General features: G+C 48.3%; 3 protein-coding genes across 3 annotated transcripts in view; 1 reads left to right on the plus strand and 2 right to left on the minus strand.

Moving 5' to 3' along the window:
* Positions 1-7,491, plus strand: part of Npr2 (natriuretic peptide receptor 2) — a 19,790-nt gene extending 12,299 nt beyond the window's left edge. The window contains exons 11-22 of the mRNA XM_028779099.1: positions 62-166; positions 284-355; positions 2,677-2,836; positions 3,054-3,209; positions 3,289-3,457; positions 3,610-3,756; positions 4,222-4,345; positions 4,508-4,576; positions 6,237-6,411; positions 6,607-6,705; positions 6,969-7,060; positions 7,163-7,491. Of these exons, the coding sequence (XP_028634932.1) occupies positions 62-166; positions 284-355; positions 2,677-2,836; positions 3,054-3,209; positions 3,289-3,457; positions 3,610-3,756; positions 4,222-4,345; positions 4,508-4,576; positions 6,237-6,411; positions 6,607-6,705; positions 6,969-7,060; positions 7,163-7,228 (1,434 nt within the window). The 3' untranslated portion in view covers positions 7,229-7,491. The remainder of the gene's footprint in view (positions 1-61; positions 167-283; positions 356-2,676; positions 2,837-3,053; positions 3,210-3,288; positions 3,458-3,609; positions 3,757-4,221; positions 4,346-4,507; positions 4,577-6,236; positions 6,412-6,606; positions 6,706-6,968; positions 7,061-7,162) is intronic.
* An 84-nt stretch (positions 7,492-7,575) lies between these two features.
* Spag8 (sperm associated antigen 8) lies at positions 7,576-9,773 on the minus strand. Its single transcript, XM_028779120.1, has 7 exons — positions 9,763-9,773; positions 8,890-9,658; positions 8,591-8,765; positions 8,364-8,409; positions 8,176-8,290; positions 7,992-8,054; positions 7,576-7,895 (listed from the first exon to the last, which is right to left on the minus strand). The coding sequence occupies exons 1-7, from the start codon at positions 9,771-9,773 to the stop codon at positions 7,716-7,718; spliced, it is 1,359 nt and encodes a 452-aa protein (XP_028634953.1). The 3' UTR covers positions 7,576-7,715.
* Positions 9,774-10,487: 714 nt separating this feature from the next.
* Positions 10,488-12,742, minus strand: Hint2 (histidine triad nucleotide binding protein 2). The gene is made up of 5 exons (XM_028779100.1): positions 12,616-12,742; positions 11,147-11,287; positions 10,937-11,041; positions 10,767-10,839; positions 10,488-10,672 (listed from the first exon to the last, which is right to left on the minus strand). The coding sequence occupies exons 1-5, from the start codon at positions 12,736-12,738 to the stop codon at positions 10,581-10,583; spliced, it is 534 nt and encodes a 177-aa protein (XP_028634933.1). The 5' UTR covers positions 12,739-12,742; the 3' UTR covers positions 10,488-10,580.
* Between the last annotated feature and the right edge of the window lie 2,138 nt (positions 12,743-14,880).

Genomic DNA, 14,880 nt, shown 5'->3' on the forward strand with positions numbered 1-14,880 from the left:
TCTCTCTCTCTCTCTCTCTCTCTCTCTCTCTCTCTCTCTCTCTCTCTCTCTCTTTTGGTAGATGAGAGATGTTCAGTTCAACCATCTTACTCGCTTCATCGGAGCCTGCATAGACCCTCCCAACATCTGCATCGTCACCGAGTATTGTCCTCGTGGGAGTTTACAGGTAAGGGACGGGTATAGGAGACTGTGGTAGGGTAGGGGAGGTCCCAAAGTCACCCTGTGCCAATGGGCAGCTGGTGAGACTGGGGACAGATGCTGATCTCTTCCATGTCACTGTCAGGATATTCTAGAAAATGACAGCATCAATTTGGACTGGATGTTTCGATATTCGCTCATTAATGACCTTGTGAAGGTGAGTGAGTGAGTCTTTGCCACCCATTTAAAACACCTCAGTTGTCGGTCTTTGCTGTAGTTGCTCTCCTGGGTCTCTAACAGCCATGCCCTTTCCGAGTCCTCTGTTCCTGTGGTTGAGTGATACAGTGGTCCTATACCCTGAGAGGGTTCTTGTTCTCCTGTCCTAGGTATCTTAAATGTTCCTCTAGTGTCTCTTTACCTCAAAGGGGGGATATTAAAATCCCTTAGCTATAGCTGGGCATGCCATCATATGGGAGGTTGAGGCAGGGGGCTGCTCTGACTTTGAGCTTGGCCAAGGCTTCATAGTGAGTTTCAGGCTAATTTGGACTACATAACAAGATCCTATACAGAAAAAGAGGACAACCAAACCAAACCAAACCAAACCAAACCAAACCAACCCAACCCAACCCAACCCAACCCAACCCAAACCAGTGGATAGACATCCCTTAGTTGGATGTGGGTAGTGCACATGTATAATCCCAGCACTTGCTGAGACAGGAGGATTGGGTGTTTGAGAACAGCCTGAGCATCATAGTAAGAATCTGTCTCAAAACAAATGAAGAAGTCGGGTGAGGTCTCCATGCACTTGTCTCCTGTTATTTTAAGCTTTAACCAATATTCGCCATGCCTATAGCTAACTGCTAAAGAGGTATCTATTCTTTAAATAACATATCTAATTTAACTGATTGTTTCTGGAAATTGGGTCTCTCTGCGTAGCCCTTGTTGACCTGGAACTATCTCTGTAGATCAGCCTGACCTTTAACTCAAGAGATCTGCCTGCCTCTGGCTCCTCTGAGCTGGGATTACTGGCATGACACTTATAGCTTTGATTCCTTTTAGAGAGAGGGTTTTGTGTTGCTTAGACTGGCCTCAAACTTACTATGTAACCAGAAATTGCTTTGAACTCCTGAATCTCCCACCTCTACTTCCCAAATGTTAACACTGTAGGTGTGTACCACCATGCCTGGTTAGACACACACACACACACACACACACACACACACACACATATATATATGTATGCATGTATGTATGTATGTATGTATGTATGTATGTATGTATATATGGTTAAGCTAAGAGAAAGGAAGGCAAACTGCACTAAATTTTTGTTTCCATTTCAATGGCCAGCTATTTTTAAATGACTCAGAGGCCCACAGATGGTGGAAGGAAACAGGTGAATCTTGCATGGGTTAGACAGTGTTCTGAAGCAGGTCTTGTGAGTCCACTAACGAGATCACCTGACTGAGCCTGATACTGGCTCAGATTTTCTGCTAAATTTTCAGAAAGTTTTAAAATTAATTTATGCATATGAAAGTCTGCCATCAGGTGAGAGAGGAAAATATTAGGGAAAGCCAATGTAGTTTTTGACAGGAGATGTGAGGATAAACATGAAATCCAGGGGTGCGTTTGCGCTTTCCACAGCAGTAAATTCACTGGCTTAGGCACTCCTTCCTAAAGGCCGAGATACTCAAAGAAATAAAGAGGAAGAGCTCAGAGACCTGGGGCCTGTTCAGGGCCAGAGCTTAGCGTTTACACCCTTGTGATTCTGGTCCACACAGGAGCCTCCTTCTATCCTCGGTCTGACCCGTCTGTACCGACTAGGGAGGGCTTCCAGAGTTTGTTTGGGGAAGCACTGCCTTGTCCTCTCAAGCCCTGCCTTTCCGTTCCTTGGAGGCGAATTTCTCCACCTCCAGGAAGCCATTCTTCTGCATTGGCTTGGCTGTTGTTGCTCACCTCTGTCTATTTTTTCAAATTTTGCTGATTTACTGCCTTCTTCACTACTGTGTGGTCTAGCATTCCTCTAATAGACCTCATTCTGCTCACCATGACCTGCATCCTACACATAGCTACACACTAGAGTTACAACTGGCTGGTCTTCTACAGTCCATCTAGAGACCATCCAGGATGTGGCTTAAGTTGTGTCCTCCTACATAGGAGCTAGGTGTGTGAAGCCGATTCAGGTGCCATACTAGTTTTGGCTGCTCCCTTCACTGCCCAGCAAGCTGCCATTTTCAGGGTAATTACTGATAGTTCTCCTTATCCCCTTTTGTAAGCTTTTCCTCCTGTCCCTTGTGCCTGATACTTCAATGCTATTTACACTGGGAGGGATGGCTCTCCCATTCTGCCTGCTTCCTTGAGTAGAGGCTCTGCAGAAGACATCATCCCAACTCAGCTTGTTTCTTATGGTCTCACGATCCTTTAATTTCTAATGATTTTGGGTTGGTGGTCTGAATAGCTTTATGCACTTAGCTGGATTGTGCCATGGACTGGGGTTGCCTAAGCCAGATATGACCCAGACACTTACTCTGTACCCTGCAGGGTATGGCCTTTCTCCACAACAGCATTATTTCATCTCATGGAAGTCTCAAGTCCTCCAACTGTGTGGTGGATAGTCGATTTGTGCTCAAAATAACAGACTATGGTCTGGCTAGCTTCCGATCAACTGCTGAACCCGACGACAGCCATGCCCTCTACGCCAGTGAGACTGCTCCCTATGTCACCCCTACCTCACATGTCATTCCCTCCCCCACACCTCCTCTTCCTGCCACCTACCTTTTATGCTACCCTTCAAGCCTTGGTCAGTCCCTCCCAGGGAAGATGTAAGAGGCAGACTAGTAACTGTAACATGGGGATGAGCCCAGGTGGAATCCAGGATGCCATTTGGGGAAACTAGCCAGCCTGTTCACTCTTTGCAGAGAAGCTGTGGACTGCTCCAGAACTGCTTAGTGGGAACCCCTTGCCAACCACAGGAATGCAGAAGGCAGACGTCTACAGCTTTGCGATCATTCTACAGGAAATAGCACTTCGCAGTGGTCCTTTCTACTTGGAAGGCCTGGACCTCAGTCCCAAAGGTGAGAGAGTCCATTGCTATGCACAGTCTCTTCTGCTAGGGGAACCTGAGTCTTCATCCAAACTTTCTGTCACTCTCAGAGATTGTCCAGAAGGTGCGAAATGGTCAGAGGCCGTATTTCCGGCCAAGCATTGACCGGACACAACTGAATGAAGAGTTAGTTTTGCTGATGGAGAGATGCTGGGCCCAGGACCCAACAGAACGTCCAGACTTTGGGCAAATCAAGGGCTTCATTCGCCGGTTTAACAAGTGAGAGGGCATCAAGGCTCAGAGGCTCCCAGGGACAGAAACCTTATCATTCTTAGTGAATGAGGCTGGTGTGCCCCAAGGGTGGGTTGCATAGGAAGCCTTGTTAGTCTTGAGGACCTTGGAGCAGGTGTGATATCCTGGCCTCCCTGCAGGGAGGGTGGTACCAGCATATTGGACAACCTCTTGCTGCGCATGGAACAGTATGCCAATAACCTGGAAAAGCTGGTAGAGGAACGCACACAGGCCTATCTGGAGGAGAAACGCAAAGCTGAGGCTCTGCTGTACCAGATTCTACCCCAGTAAGACCTTTGTTCCCCTTCTCCAAAAATTTCCTTTTGTTCTGTCTCATATATCTTCTGAGAATTTGTTTGCAACTCTGGGAACCCTACCATGTGATGTCTTGCCACAGTAAGCCCTCCTGGCTACAGGCTAAATGCTCTCACGTTGTCTCCAAATGAGATGTGCTGTCCAGCTTCCAGTCCCTCCTTCTTGGGGCACTGTTCTTCCTCACCTTTGCCTGAGCAAGTGTATGCAGAACGATTTCAACTGGAACCGCTCAGCCCCACGTGGGTCCCCTCACAATTCCCCGCCACTTGCACACCCCAGTGTGCACTAGGCTAGGCAGCATCTTCTCAGCCATTCTCCTTTTCTTCCACCAAAGCCGTTTTTCATTCTACAGCTTGGTTGTGCTGTAGCCGCATACCCCACCCTCTCCTTCCCTCTCTTTCCTGGAGCTGGGCTGAGGGTACCCTCTTGCTTCCTAGTTCTGTGGCAGAGCAGTTAAAACGGGGAGAGACAGTTCAGGCAGAGGCCTTTGACAGTGTCACCATCTACTTCAGTGACATCGTGGGCTTCACAGCACTGTCAGCTGAGAGCACCCCCATGCAGGTGAGACCCATGAGCAGGTATGGGTGGTGCTGGGTCCCGGGAGCCTCGCTGGACTAGTTTGCCCTAGAGTTTTTTTTTTTTTTTTTTTTTTTGTCTTTCGGCTTGAGAATTATTAGGAACTTGGGCACAACTTTCAGAGCCTCTGCTTTCCCATCCTGTTAGGTGGTGACACTTCTTAATGACCTTTATACCTGCTTTGATGCCATAATCGACAACTTTGATGTCTACAAGGTGAGAGCTGGAGACCTCCTAAGACCCATTTGAACCCAGTTTCCTGAACCCCACAGACCACACCCACTCCACGGTCCGCGCCCCCAGCGTCCTAGTGTTCTCTAGTGGGTGGGATTCTAGCTAACGTGGACACTGGCACAACACCCGTGGTTCCCAGGCTTCCCTGACCAGTCAGAAGCTTTTGTCCCTCTCTCTCTGGGGTATTAGTAATATAGACAACTAACTGGTCTCTCCTTCCAGAACAGTCACAGAGGATACGGGCACAGACTGACTATGGGGTGGGGGTTGGGGGTAACACATGAATGCATGTTATAAAGATCTTTGCTAAAGTCACTGACTTGGCTTACTTGCCCTTGGGAGTAAATGTACTGCATTTGAAGGTGGATTTTATAGCTAATTATGTGGCCTTAGGTAGGATTTCTCTGAGCTTTGGTTGTTGCAGCAATAGATTCGTTATATACAAACTGATGGGCTGGTGAGATTGGTGGGTAAAGGTACCAGGCCTGGTGGTTTCGGCTGGATCCCTGGAATCTGTAGGATGGAAGGAGAGAACTGACACCCACAGGTTGTCCCCTGACCCCCACATTCCTGTGCATGTGTGTGTGTGCATGCACAGATAAATGTGAGACCTTTTTTTTTTTTTTTTAGTTCCTAACATAGAGTGTGGTTTATGGCAGATAATAGTGTTGGGCACAGTGATTCCTGCCTGTCACCATGAGTTTAAGATCAGCGTTGGCTATACAATGAGACCCTATCTAAACATAAGTGAGGATCTTATAAAACTTACTGATGTTTCTCTAACAAAATTCCAATAAATCCTCTACTCAAATTCATCAATTATTTTTATTTCCTCCTATTTATTTTATATGTCTCCCTCCCTCTCTGGAAAGTTTGGGATGCAAACCCGCAGCTTTCCCCATGCTGGTCTGTTCTACTGCTTGGCTACATCCCCAGTCTTATTTTATTTTTTTTTAAATTCACATCATTACATTCTGGACCATTTAAGAGTAAGCTTTAGATACAGTACCCCTTTATCCCTAAATGCTTAGTGTGGGCTCCCTACACACTTCACTGTGCACCACAGGTTGGTACAGTCACCAGCATCGAGAGCTGCTTTGTCCCTCTGACAGTCAGGATGTCTGGTCTGTGCTACTGAGCATGCTCTACCTTCTCTGTGCCTCTGGGTTCTTTGGACTAGGACCGTGATCCTGTCCATTTGTTCAGCAAATGCCACTGAGACTCACCAGGTGCTGGGGTGGCGAGGAGGAGTATCCCCGTCTGGCCTCCTCTTATCCCCAGATTCTCAGGGCCATGGCATGGAGTCCTTCATCTGTCTAGTTAGTCATGGGCTCTCAGCTGTCAGGATGACGCCTGCTGTCCAGCTTACCTCCTTTCTCAGTCTCACGGATATAACTAGAGATGACCTCTTAAAACTAGTTTTATTATTTTATTTATGCGTGTGTATCTATCTGAGTATGTGGCACATGTGTGCAATTGCTCATGAGGGCCATAAGAGGGTGACATATTCCCTAGCACTGGAGTTAGAGGGAGTTTGAGCTGCTAAGTGGGTGCTGGGAACTGAACTCAGGTCCTCTGGGGAGCAGTCAGTGTTGTAACTACAGAGCCCACAGGTGACCTTTTAATCTTCCCTTTAAAAAAGGTGGAAACCATTGGGGATGCCTACATGGTGGTTTCTGGCCTTCCGGGCCGAAATGGTCAGCGCCATGCACCAGAAATTGCTCGAATGGCCCTAGCATTACTGGATGCAGTTTCTTCCTTCCGCATCCGTCATCGACCCCATGACCAGCTGAGGTTACGCATAGGCGTCCATACTGGTAAGGCTGATTTCCTCCTATTTATTTTATATGTCTCCCTCCCTCTCTGGAAAGTTTGGGACTCAAACCCACAGCTTTCCCCATGCTGTTCTACTGCTTGGCTACATTCCCAGTCTTATTTTATTTTTGTAAATAAAAATCCCTGGCCCTAGTGTCGACTTTTCTGGATCTCTCCCAACCAGTTTGTTTTTATAGGGCCAGTCTGTGCTGGGGTTGTTGGCCTGAAGATGCCCCGGTACTGTCTTTTTGGAGACACAGTAAACACTGCTTCTCGAATGGAGTCTAATGGTCAAGGTGAGGACAGCAGCTTTTAACTCCAAACTTGACCGGGATCTGTCTTGATCTTTTCTTTCCAGAGTTCCTCCATAGCTCTCTGTTGGAGAGTTCTGAAGTGCCCCATTCTTGGGCATATGTTGATTTTTATAAATGTGCTCTGGGAGGACTGGGAGCTTTCTGAAGGGTGACTGACTGGGTAAAACACTCTCCAGCACTGATAATTCTCTCGGCCTTTCTTTGACTCTTCTTTCTTCCTCTGCTCCTGGTCTACATCACCCTAGCTCTAAAGATTCATGTCTCCTCGACCACCAAGGATGCCCTGGATGAGCTAGGATGCTTCCAGCTGGAGCTCCGTGGGGATGTGGAGATGAAGGTGATGGCAGGCCACGGGGAGTGGATGATGGGAGGATGAAGGTAGGGGAAGAGAAGCACTAACACGGAAGTGTCTGAACTATGTTCATTCCCCTGACTCCAGGGAAAAGGAAAAATGCGAACTTACTGGCTCTTAGGAGAGCGAAAGGGACCACCCGGACTCCTGTAAACTCCAAGCAGACCATCTCTTGTTGCTGGTACGTGGATGGGCAATGGTCACCGTGTCTCCACACAACAGAAACAGAAGTCATATGAGATGGAAAATATGCATACACACAAAACCCCTGCCTTATATGGAAGTCATAGCCCTCTGCAGCTCAGCCTTGTACATATACCTGTCTCTCCCTGGCTTGGTCCTCTTCCTGCCTTCTGTAAATATCTGTATCTAGACCAGAATATTTTGTCCAAGTATAAAACAACAACAAATCATGGTGTCATTGTCTGAGGTCCAGGCCATCCCAAGAGAAGAATACTGGGTGTGGACACAGTTACTCAAAGAAGCAATGAATCAGCAGCTTCAGGATGAGAGTGCTTTATGTAAAACCTCTCATCAAGGACAGAGAATCAACTCCATCCAAACTACCTCTGTAGTATAAACAGAAAGAGATTCCAAACCCCATGTCTGCTTCCCTCCTCAATTCTTAGACTGGAGTTGTTCACTTCCTTCCATACCCCTGCCCTCCTCCCTGACAGGCAAGGGAAGACATTACCCCCATTTGGTGGGGGCCGTTCTCCAGTTCGTAAGGCAAAGGCTGCCCCAGAGACAAGGGCACTGGTGTTGAGAAGCTGCAGTTCTTCCGGAATGGTGTATCCAGTGTCCTGATGTCACTGACACCCTGGAGGATTGCCAGGATCAGGACAGATGCCACCTTTCCCCAAGCCAGGACAGAAGAGCCTCTCCCTCACCCCAGCACCTAGTCACCCACACACACCTGTAGTCGTCCTGCTTGCTGTATCCAGAAGGTTTCAGGTTGTTCCCGACGGTAATCATGAGGCTGTGAGGGAAGAGATACTAAGTAACTCCTGGCCTTTGGTGCTCTCTAAACTTCTAGGCTTGCTGCTTTCCCACTCCTGGGCAGAGCCGAGCTCTGTAAACGAGGCAGGCTGGGTTCTCACCTTTGTTGGGGCAGGAGGCCCTGCTCGTACCAACTCCACTCTGTAGTCATGATGTGTTACTGACTCCGTCTCAAAGAGCTTCCTTGTAGGCTCCCGCTCTGTCTGCACCTCTTTACTATGTAGCCATAGGAGAGGTCAAGGCCATTCCCAGTCTCTCTCCTCCCCCTCCCCCCTTCCCAGGCTCTCACCAGATCTGATGGTGCAGGAGCATCTCCAGCATGGCTTCACGCTTCCCTGGGGGAGGACAGAAGAGGAATCTAGTCAAGAAATGAGCTTCAGAAATGAGTTGAGAAAAGAAGGGGAATCTCAGGGTTCACCCTTATAGCCACCAAACAATCCACAACCCCACCAGGAAGTCCTGTCTCCCTTTTCAGTCTACTGGGCTCTTTGTGGTCCCGTCTCTCATGCTTCAAACCTCGAAGTGGCTGACAGGCGTGTCTTGGGAGCTGGTATGAGTCTTTCTGGGTGGTGCTAGAGGACATGGGTGACTGAAGTTGCATGCTCAGCAGACCCTGGTGTCCATGTCGGAAGAAGTAACTCTCAGAGCCATCTTGTAATGGTGGGATTTGATCCAGCTGGTTGGTGGCTCTCTGTGGACCCCATGTTAAGTAACTGTGAGTTCCCTTCTCATACTGACCCTCATCACAAACTATTGGCTTCCCTATGACACTGTGGTAAACCTTTAGGAAGAGAGAGCAGACCAAACCTTCGTACCTCTTCCTCCCAGTTGTAGAGGAGGCACTGGCCACGTGGCCGTGTTTTACAGAGAATTTCCTCAGATTCAACTTCTGGAGGTTTACATGGCCCTCTTGCTCCAGGCTCTGAGACTTGTAGAGGCTCCCAGGAGTGTTGTGGCTTCCAGTGTAAGTGCTGACACCATGTATCATAATTAGGGAGCAGATCTATTGGGATGCATCTGAGTGCTTGAGGAACGCAGGGGCCAGGCTTAGGACCAGGTCCAGAAGGTTCAGGTCCAGGAGGAAGAGCAGGTCCAGACCCAGAAGAATCGGGTCCAGAGGCAGAATCAGGTCCAGAGACAAGACTAGGTCCAGAGGCAGGAACAGGCCCAGAGGTGGGACCTGAGCCCTGGCTAGGCTCGGAGCTCTGGGCAGGAGCACAAGGGCCAGAGCCAGAGCTGTGAACAGAGCTATGACAAGGATAAGAAGAGGTAGGATCAGGGCTTGAGCCGAGGTCTGCGGTATTACAGGGATTCTGAGGAATATAAGAAACATAGAGGGGCTGAAAGCCAAATGCGTGGCCTCTCTGATGGGATGCAGGGCAGGTTGCCTCGTAAAGACTGTCAGAGGAGGGTTCTGTAAGCACGGAAAACTGCGCAGGAGCCCTTGCATATAACGCAGGTTGAGCAGCAGGCCTATGACTGCTACCCGAAGAAGGAATGGGTTCTGAAGAAGTCTCTAGTCCTTCAGAGCTGGGCTGTACATCAAAAGATCTGAAAGAAACGAACACATCAAGGTCGTCAAAACTGCTTCAAAGTTAGTCCGCTGACCTTCCTTGTTCTCCAAGGCTCTTACCGCGACAAAGACTCCTCTGTAGACTCGGTGGTCTCCATTTTCAGACTTCACCTACCGGGTTGCCATAGAGACGGCAAACAACTCCTGGAGACTGCGCACAACTAGAGCTGGGCGGACCCGGGGGTGGCGGGTTGGAGAGATAAACAAACGCTCTCCAGGAGCGGAAGTCTTAGACTTAGTGCTCTCCAATAGTCCCGGCTCCAATCTGCCTCCCCTGGGCTTTTAAGGTTCCACTAATCTGAACCTTCGCCTCCAAGCCCAACTTGATTAGTTCTGACTAAGATGACTATGGGGACGCATTCGAGAAAAGCCAGGGTGGCATCAATATGAATATGAATTCCCGTTTGGTTCGTTCCCTAAGTTGGAAGAGCAGGTTTGTTTTTTGTTTTTTAAAGTTTAAGGATGAAAATATACGAAACAGAGTCTGAGAACGCAGCTCATTGGTAGGAGTGCTTATTCAGCATACCCAAGGTCCTGGGTTCAATCCTTATCACACACAGATAGAGATGAAGATAACAGCAAAATGGAAGGGAATATGGTACAATAGACATGTCTCTGTCTAGTCATACAGGCAAATTTCTATTGTGATTTTTTTTCTAGTAGTTTGACCTAGAGGACCATTAGACACTAGCAAATCAGCACCATATCTCCTTTAACCACTGACTGGGCCTTAGTATCTTTTATTCTGACCATGGTCAAGAGAGCCCAAAGCCCTGAATCAATTTTCTTTCACCTTTTTTTTTGTATAAATTTGTACATATTTAAGACAGGGATGCAAAATTGAGGGAGAATAAGTTTATTAGCACCACAGGATTCCTTTTCCCGTTCTCCATCCAAGCATCCAGGCCTGTGGTCCTTGGGCAGCTGGCAGGTTTAGCCAGGTGGCCACTGCAGCTGTCGGCCTCCAAGTACGTGAATGTGCAGGTGGTATACAGATTGTGCGCCCATCTTGCCATCATTAACCACTGAAACAGAGCTTGAAGTTAGGGATCAGGATCATGGAGAGGTTTAAAAAAGACCACATGGAGTAATAGAGATTCCTGGACAAAAGCCACTCACCAAGTCGGTACCCATCTTTCAGACCCTCGGCTTGTGCTACCTTCTTGGCCACAAGGAGTAAGTGTCCTAGAAGCTAAGGGAATGACAGAGGTGGCTCCCCCTGTAGGAGTCAAACCTCTAGCTTAAACCAGGGCTCCTCCCAGACAAGCCCCTGACCCTGTCCTCCTCACCTGCTGATCATCTTCTTCAGCCTGGCTGATTCGAGGAATGGGCTTCCTAGGAATGACCAGAAAGTGCACAGGAGCCTGAGGGGCTACATCACGGAACGCTAGGCACTGGGAGCAGCGACAGGTGAGAGACTGGTGTTACTTCATCAGGTCATCAGGTACTATTGCACCCATAACAATCACAAGAGGGATGGGCCCTAAGGAGACCCCCACCTGCTGATCTTCATATAGAATGTCAGCTGGGAGGCTTCGGTCCAAAATCCGGGAGAAGATGGTTGGCGCTGCTCCTCCAGGAGCTGCTTTCTGGGCCTTGGCCACTTCACTCCCATCAGTCACACCTGCATTTCCTCGGACCTGAGGATGGGGCCAGTGACCCCAAGGGAGAGAACTGGCAGTAATTTTTCCACACACTCAGTTGGAGTTGGAAGAAACTGGGCCCTGAGAGTGTTACTAACTTCATTCTTCTAAGAACCCATTAGTGCTTCCACTCCAGGGAAAAAGTCCTGGATTGCAAAGCCTGAGCAGCAAATGGGCCAGATGGTGGACCTGGTTACAGAACAGTCGGTAATTCCTATGTAGGATTTGTGAGTGCAACTGACTATTGTAATGGTATCTAAGAAATCTAGCATCATACAGGAAAAAGACTCAGAATGGCAGTTTCAAGAGTAAAGTCTTTATCTGGGTGTGGAGATGTACATCTGTAATTCCAGCACCTAGGACAGGGAGGCAGGAGGATCAGCTACATAGAAACTCTAGGCTGGTGTGGGATCCGTAAGACTCTGTCCCCAAAAGCAAGCAAGACAACACTGAGGCCTCAGTTCCTTTGCTACCCCTGAATACATCAGATGAATCCCCCTGACAACTTCAAAGCACCGTTTGAATCCCACCCTAAGAGGGTCAAAGCCCTTTCCTGTTTCCATGTATTTCTACTATGCATCCTGATCTTTAAGCCTCGTTACTTGATTTAGGCTTTTAATATATTTGTCCTGACACTGGCTGATCTCTCATTTAGGTGTCAATCTTACTGTGCAGCTTTGCTGCTGTTGTTGCTATGCAGGCCGAGCTGGCAAAGTCCTGGTAATTCTGCTGCCTCAGTCTTCCAAATGCCGGGATTATAGGAATGTGCCACCATGCTTGGCTTCTACACTGGATTTTTAGTTCCAGTCATGTGAATCAGCGGAGTTACGTAAGAGTTCACCTAAGTGAACTAGGCTGTACCAGACGGGATAGGAGGTAGGAAAATCCCAGTTTCCCACAGGTCAGTGCGTTACACTGAAGCGAAACAGTGGGGTAAATTAAATCGCTGCTGCGTGTGGTGGTGTGTGGAAGAAGAAGGCGCAAAACTGGGGCACATTATAGGGCCAGAGGTCCGAGGAAGTCAGCCGGCTAGCTCCCAAAAGGGAGCACTCACTTCCTGCAAGGGACTCGGTTGAGGCAGCCTGAAGCAGGCGCCCGGACAGCAGCACCTGCTCCATCTCAACCGAGATGCTCCTGGCTGTTCCGGGAAGCGGTCGCAGCCAGATCGCTTCTCTCGTGCACTGGAGTCAGACCTGCCCTGTGCAGAGTCCCTAAATTTGACCCTTGTTAGGAGGCAGTGGCTCCATGGGGATGAGTGCCGCGCATGCCGGCCCCAGAACGAGCCAGTGCCTGCAACATCCCTCGTCCCTCTGGCTGCTTCTCACCTGCGCCCCCCGGGACCCCGCGGCCGCCAGGGTCCTGTGCGCAGCGCGCAAACCCACAGCCAGCAGCACAGCAGCAGCCATCTTCCCGAGAGTGTCGCCTGCAGGCGCGGTCCCATTGGCCATGGCCGGCTGCGGGGGCGGGTCCCGTTGTGCATCTCATTGGCTGCCTCTGCCAACGCAGGGCCAATTTTTGTTTGGTAGCGTGAAAATTCTTTCCCCATTGGGTCCCTACGCAGTTTCACGCTGAGATACGTTCCCATTCCATTGGAAGGACTAAACCTGGGGGTGGGATATTTTCCTGGACTCTGGATCACCACCTTGACCAAGCATAGTTGTGGTTCCTGAATGGGTGGGACTTACTCCTACTTCTCCCATTACTTCTCGGCCTGTCCCTATTAGCTCTGACCCCAATTGGTGGGGGAAGAGGGCGGGGCCCCGCCACCTGCTGCCCTAAAGGCTAAAAGTAGTGCAGATCCATCTCTGCATTGGGCAGGAGGGCGGGATTCTGAGGACTTTTCGGTGTTTATTGGCTCCTGAAGCAATATGGGCGGGGCTCAAGGTGAACTGGGACCTGGTCTTTTTAATCTGTAGGGCAGGTACCTAGTCTTAACAATTTCAGCCTTTTGATCATTTTCCAAGGATTTAAAGCATATTATATGAAAATATCTTTTAAAAATCGAAGTCAATTTATTTTCTTGTTCCTACTTACATCAGTTTTCAAGACTTTTTTTTCTTAAACGGGTGAGGATGTATGCTATACTATGCATTACATTCTTTTCTCCTCTTCATAAGTGGTATGTAGCGTCGTTATCTCTGTGCCCAGCATTTTCAGTGTGGCAGGTTTGACTGTATGCACTTTTTTTTTTTTTTTTTACAAAACATGTGTGCGCGTGCGCATGCCTGCCTGCGGGTTATGTGCATATGGATACTATAAGGCATTGAATGTCCTGGAGCTCGAGTTACGGGCTGTTGTGAGCCACCTGATGTAGGTGCTGGTAGCTGAATTCCAGTGCTCTCCAAGTTCAGTATATGCCCTTAACTGCTTAGCCATCTCTCCAGCCCTTAAAGATTTGTATGTATATGTGTGGGTGTATGTGAAGTACATGTGGGTGCCTGTAGAGACCAGAAGAGGGAGCCAGAGATTCCTTAGAGCTGGAGTTACATCCAGGTGGTGTGAGCATCCAGATGTAAACAAAGCTTCAGCCCTCTACAAGAGTAGTAAGCATTCAAACACTGAACCATCTCATTTCCACTTCATGTTTTGAAATAACACAGTATTTCCCTTGAGCAGCAGAGACAGGGGGATCACTCATAATTTCCAGGCCAATGTATTCTACACAGCAAGACTCAGTCTCAAAAAACATTCGTATCCCCCCTAAATATTCACCACATGGTGAGTTCTGGTCTGGTGCAATAATGTAAGTTACTGTTGTATCTTTAGAGGCTGTTTTGTTTTTGCACATGGCCTGATACAGAAATGCTCAGTAGTAGTTTGTTGAGTATTTGATGTTTCACTGTTCCGAAGCTTTTTGTATATAGTAATAAATGGCATGCTTCTTATGTTTTTCAAGTTATTGTAGTTTATACACTTTGCAATAGCTACATACTCTGTCCCCAGTGACCTAATCACAGAAACTCTTCTATTAACTGCATTAATTTTATATGATTATCACAGCACATACAACCAATGTTGAGAAACTTCTGGAGTTAACACAATCTCTTTTACATAGATATATTATTAGAAAACCCTTCCTCCTTCTTCAGAGGGTTGATATGTGATATGATTTTTACCCTGGGGTCCTAGCAATCTAGGCTGCCTCCCTTCCTTTGCAAAGACCAGTAACCTTTCTAAATATGAGGAAATGTAGGGTCACCTTGCCCTTGAGCTCTAGATGTGAGACTTGAAAGCTGCCCCTGAGAAGGGCAGGAGATAAGTCAGCTGGGATGAGAAGAGGGTGGACATCTGATGAGAGAGAGCTAAGCTCTGGAGCTGAATATTTCTTTGGGTTTTGACACAGAGCAGGCAACACAAGCTATTTGTTTTGTAGATCTAGCAAAGAGGAACCTAGCATCAGAAAGCGCACCTGTGTCAAGATTGTCCTGTGGCCATAAAATCACCTATGGAGTTCTGTCACTCCCTGACATTCATGATTTTAACCCTGACTCAAACCTGGCCCTGACCTCGACTCCTTATTCCAAACACGCGCCATCACCTGCAGCTGCTCTCTGCAGTCTGCAGCTCTGCTGGCCCTGTGGGGCCTGTGC

The sequence above is a fragment of the Grammomys surdaster genome, unplaced genomic scaffold, assembly GCF_004785775.1.
Source record: "Grammomys surdaster isolate TR1022 unplaced genomic scaffold, NIH_TR_1.0 344, whole genome shotgun sequence".
Lineage (NCBI taxonomy): Eukaryota > Metazoa > Chordata > Mammalia > Rodentia > Muridae > Grammomys > Grammomys surdaster.

Coding starts and splice junctions, on each gene's coding strand:
- Spag8 (XM_028779120.1), bottom strand. Junction 8,766..8,889: donor TCTACAACTGGGAGGAAGAG/GTACGAAGGTTT, acceptor TGGGGTCCACAG/AGAGCCACCAACCAGCTGGA. Junction 8,410..8,590: donor CGCCTGTCAGCCACTTCGAG/GTTTGAAGCATG, acceptor GTCCTCCCCCAG/GGAAGCGTGAAGCCATGCTG.
- Hint2 (XM_028779100.1), bottom strand. CDS start 12,738: ATGGCCAATGGGACCGCGCCTGCAGGCGACACTCTCGGGAAGATGGCT. Junction 11,288..12,615: donor CGGGGTCCCGGGGGGCGCAG/GTGAGAAGCAGC, acceptor CCCCATCCTCAG/GTCCGAGGAAATGCAGGTGT. Junction 10,673..10,766: donor GAAAGATGGGTACCGACTTG/GTGAGTGGCTTT, acceptor GCTCTGTTTCAG/TGGTTAATGATGGCAAGATG.